The sequence below is a fragment of the Podarcis raffonei genome, chromosome 6, assembly GCF_027172205.1.
Source record: "Podarcis raffonei isolate rPodRaf1 chromosome 6, rPodRaf1.pri, whole genome shotgun sequence".
In the NCBI taxonomy this organism is placed as follows: Eukaryota; Metazoa; Chordata; class Lepidosauria; order Squamata; family Lacertidae; genus Podarcis; species Podarcis raffonei.
Window position 1 is genome coordinate 37,372,684 of NC_070607.1, and position 3,952 is coordinate 37,376,635.

Consider the following 3,952-nt stretch of genomic DNA (forward strand, 5'->3'; position numbering starts at 1 on the left):
GCACACAACGTACGTTTCCCCAGCATCCCAGCGATGCCGCATTTTTATTTTTTCCAGATACGCTGTGTAAAGAGTTATCTGGGAAAATACATTTCCTTAAAATAATCCATTTGCTCTGACTATATACAGTTGAAGAGTGTCAAGAGGCACCATTTAGCTACTTCCTGGCATACAGGTAGTGGCAACTTCTTCCCCCAATGTCCACACAAATTCATTTTGTTCATCTTTTGTGCAGGAGTGGCCATCCAGTTCATGATAATGAACATCTAGGACCTTTCCAGCCAAGTTTTGTACACCCTGCACTCTGTGTGCAATGTCCTAGAGGCATGGTCCTAGATCAGCATGATCCTGGCATTTGTAGTTATCAGCTTTCCAAGAACTGCTTTGCCAAAACCAACTCCTTCTGCTCTCTTACAAAAGCAAAAACACTGATTTGCCATAGTTTTGAAATTTTTATTTCAGCGAACACAGTCCAGTTTCAAACAATTTATTAAAATATAGCAGTTCAAACATTTTTAATACAAGGGGTGCAAGCAGGATTGCTCTTGAAAATCCCAAGCATAAATAAATCTTTCATCGGTATCATAAAATAAGTTAATATTTCTTAGAATAAAAACTTAAGAAATCAAGCATGTTGGAACAAAAGATTTAAGAATAATTAACCCTTTTAGCTCTTACAAGTGAAAGGTATTTAAAAACGGAAACAAAAAGTTGCTCTTCTACAACTCCAACAAAGCACATTTGGTGTGTTCTGAAAGGAAATCGGCACACTGTTTTTGCAACCTTCTTGCAGAACTCAGACTTCCTCCACAAGGACTTCCTATTGCTCCCCCAACATAGCTCTGCTTCGGGTCCATCTTCCAACAGCAAAGTCAAATGTCTCTCCATTTCTCACAACATGTAGTTCAACCTCAACTTGACATCAGTTACTGTAATCCTTGTGTCAGGCTGGGAAATTGCTTCCTGAGCAAGCTACTAAAGTATTTTGAAACTTCAGTGCAATTTTTCTGTTCAATTCAGCTTCATCCATATGCTGTCATCGTTCGGGAAGGTTAATCACTGGAACCCACTGGTCCATGTAGCGGCTTTCCCGGCAAAAGCAAATAAGCTGACTTAAGGCTGGATCCTTCCATTGAGAGGCATGTGGATTCTGAAAGGGGGAGAAAAGGGAAAAGGATCGTTGTCAGCATGAAATAAAATTAAATGATACTGCTAACAGTAAAAGAGACTGAATATAAATGATCTGCGTAAATTTTGAGTTTGTAGCCCATTCAACAGGGTATTTTGGAATTAATTATTTTCTTTAAAAACAGTAAAAGAAACATCATTTTTCAAAAACAAACCAATGTTCATGTGCTATGGTTAACAACTCCACAATTCCCATTCAATTGGGTGAATTGAGTAACAGTGACGGAGTATTTTCATCACAGTTCAACTGAGTTATCTAATAATGACCTCTGAGCCAATTAGTAATAAGGAAAGACAAATATAGCCAGGGAGTTACTGTAGAAAGTGACTCATGGGGTTGTTTTCTCCTGCCGACAGCAGGATGAAACATGCTTGAACATGTCTTTGCCTCGAAAATCCCTATGAGCAAAGTAGGAAGCGTGGTATGATTTGTGCAGGGGAAAAGGTTAGTGAAGGAGGTCATGCTGATCTTTCCTTCAAACCACAGAGGCAGAGGTGCACCAGTGCAAGGACACTCAAGAAACCACTACAGTTTTTGTTTTAAGCCAGAGTGAGATTAGAGTATTTAGACAGATTTTTACAATTTGCAATTCAGCTTCTTTCAAAGAAATGCTGTACAGTCCAGAAGGAGACTCTGAAGCAACAGTGAGGTCATGCTGGCTACCCTCTATGCCCAACATGTTAATGAAACACAGCACTTACTGTCACAAGCACACAGTGCAGGTCTGCAGGCGGCTCGCCCCCTCCACTCGCCCCCAAGAGCAGCAGCTCCGCTAGCCGGCTTGGGTTGCTCACTCGGAGTATGTTAATGTCATTCTCACAACAGAAAGCTTGGATCAGGGTGAAGTGAATTTGTAGCGCAACATCCTGGTTGTCTTCCTCATCGGCTGCCAGCAGACAAAGCACCACATTATCTGGATCCCTGGAGGGATAAAACAATGCCAGCTAAGTTAGTCACAGCCCCAACAAACAATGATGCATTTTTCAACGACATAAGGGAGACAAAACAGGAACCAAAGTCACGGCATATGAACACATGGTAACGCGACTGTCTATATACTATACACGGGGGGGGGGGTCCTATTATGTTATTTTCTATGAACTGTACTCAGCTAAATTTCACTCACCACTGAAATCAATGAACATGATTATTATATCTATTTCAAGTCAAAATTCATTGGCTATCACCCAATGTGGTTGACCTTTCACACCCTGGATTTTAAGAGATGAATTTTCAAGGGCTATGTATCTACAACTAAGGTCTGTGGAGCAAGGGGGAGGGTTTTTGTTGCACTTTCTGCCCCCCCACACACATACAAAGGGGGAGGGGAACCCGATTTCATTTCAGCACCAAACTAAAGGGGACGGGCACATTTTCAAAACCGCCGTTCAGCAGTTCCCATTGTGTCAACTGTCAACTGGGTGCTTGGAACTCTGGCATTGTGGGTAAAAGGGGGAGAGGTTTTTTTCTGAAATCTGCCCCACAGACGAAACTCTGTGCCTAAGTAGGGGCAGTTATGCATGATCAAGTATTCAATGTCCACACAGCTGCCCAGAAGTTTTCCTATCTGCACAGTGCAAGTTTGCCTCTTAACTGATCTAGTGTTTCCTCAGAAAAGTCCTCAGGCACAGCTGCCCTAAGAGAGGTGGGAGGACCTGTTTCTTGTTACTCATCAATACAAAAGGGCACCAGCAAGCCAGTTTCTCACTTACACGTTGAGCAGCTTGGCAGCCTCATACACTCCGATGGTGATGCTTCTCTGAGTCAGGGCTTTGCTCAGGACTTCCTCCAGGGCATCCCCTACCTTCTCCATGCTGATGGCATCCGAAGAAAAAATAAAAAGGGGGGTGGGGAAGCAGCGAGAGGCTCTATTTAGCGTTTTTATTTAAATAAAACACACCAAACAAATCCAAAGGGGGGGAATAGATCACCTTGCCTTAAGTAGCGCCCCCCCCAGCCCACATTCCCTCCTGGCGCCCTCATGCCCTGCAAAACTGAGGGGAAGCTGAGCTGGAAACTCCCATGAATGGGATCTGTTCAGAAATAAGCGGGAGCCAAGTTCTCCCACAGGAAAATCGCTTCCAAGCGCAGGTTATTTGGAGTTAAAGGTGCGCTTGCTTATCCTGTCAGGAAAAAGAAAAGGGAAAAAGCTACAACCCGCCACGCCTCTCTCTCTCTCTCTCTGACACACGCACACTCTGCAGTCGACTCCCGGTTTTCTTTCTTACGCGCGGATCTACTTTCTTCCGCAGATCCCCTCCAGGCAATTTTATTTTTTTGCACCAGAGCATTTTTTTCTCCCTCCCCGCCACCGGTCCCAGCTGTGAGGCGACTGGCGGGCGCGGCGGCGAGCTGGGCGACCCTGTGCTGCCTGGATCCGGAGAGCTCAGCGAAATCTGCAGCAGGCAAACTCCTGTCCCTCCAACCTCCACACCGCCACGCACCACTGCAGCTGCTGCCACCGCGTACCTTCCGAAAGTCTGATGCTCCCCAGCGAGCTCCTCCAGAGTCATATTGCAGCTGCAGATCCCTGCAAAGAAACCAATCCAACGGGGGGAACGGGAGAGGCAGCCTTCAATCCTCCTCCTCCTCGCCCTGCGCCCTCTGCCTTGCTTCTCGGCTCCTCCGGCTGCCCTCAGGGGAATCCGCGGTAAGTGTCCCTCCAGTAAGTCAAATCCTCAGGGCGGCGGCGGCGGCGGCGGTGCTGCTTCGCTTCTGCCCTTCGCCTTTCTCGCCCACCCGGGCACTTGCAGCCCCTGCTGC

The 3,952-nt window shown here is 46.0% G+C and overlaps 1 protein-coding gene across 1 annotated transcript; it reads right to left on the bottom strand.

The window, feature by feature from the left end:
• Positions 1-432: 432 nt before the first annotated feature.
• GADD45A (growth arrest and DNA damage inducible alpha) lies at positions 433-3,952 on the bottom strand. The gene is made up of 4 exons (XM_053392109.1): positions 3,659-3,952; positions 2,902-3,003; positions 1,891-2,110; positions 433-1,150 (listed from the first exon to the last, which is right to left on the bottom strand). Exons 1-4 carry the CDS (start codon positions 3,700-3,702, stop codon positions 1,037-1,039), a joined length of 480 nt encoding a protein of 159 aa, XP_053248084.1. The 5' UTR covers positions 3,703-3,952; the 3' UTR covers positions 433-1,036.

Bases quoted from the DNA above. Each gene is read 5' to 3' on its own strand.
- GADD45A (XM_053392109.1), bottom strand. From the start codon at position 3,702: ATGACTCTGGAGGAGCTCGCTGGGGAGCATCAGACTTTCGGAAG. The intron at 3,004-3,658 runs GTACGCGGTGGC...GGATGCCATCAG, and splicing joins GAGCATCAGACTTTCGGAAG to CATGGAGAAGGTAGGGGATG. The intron at 2,111-2,901 runs GTAAGTGAGAAA...TTATCCCTCCAG, and splicing joins GCTGCCAAGCTGCTCAACGT to GGATCCAGATAATGTGGTGC.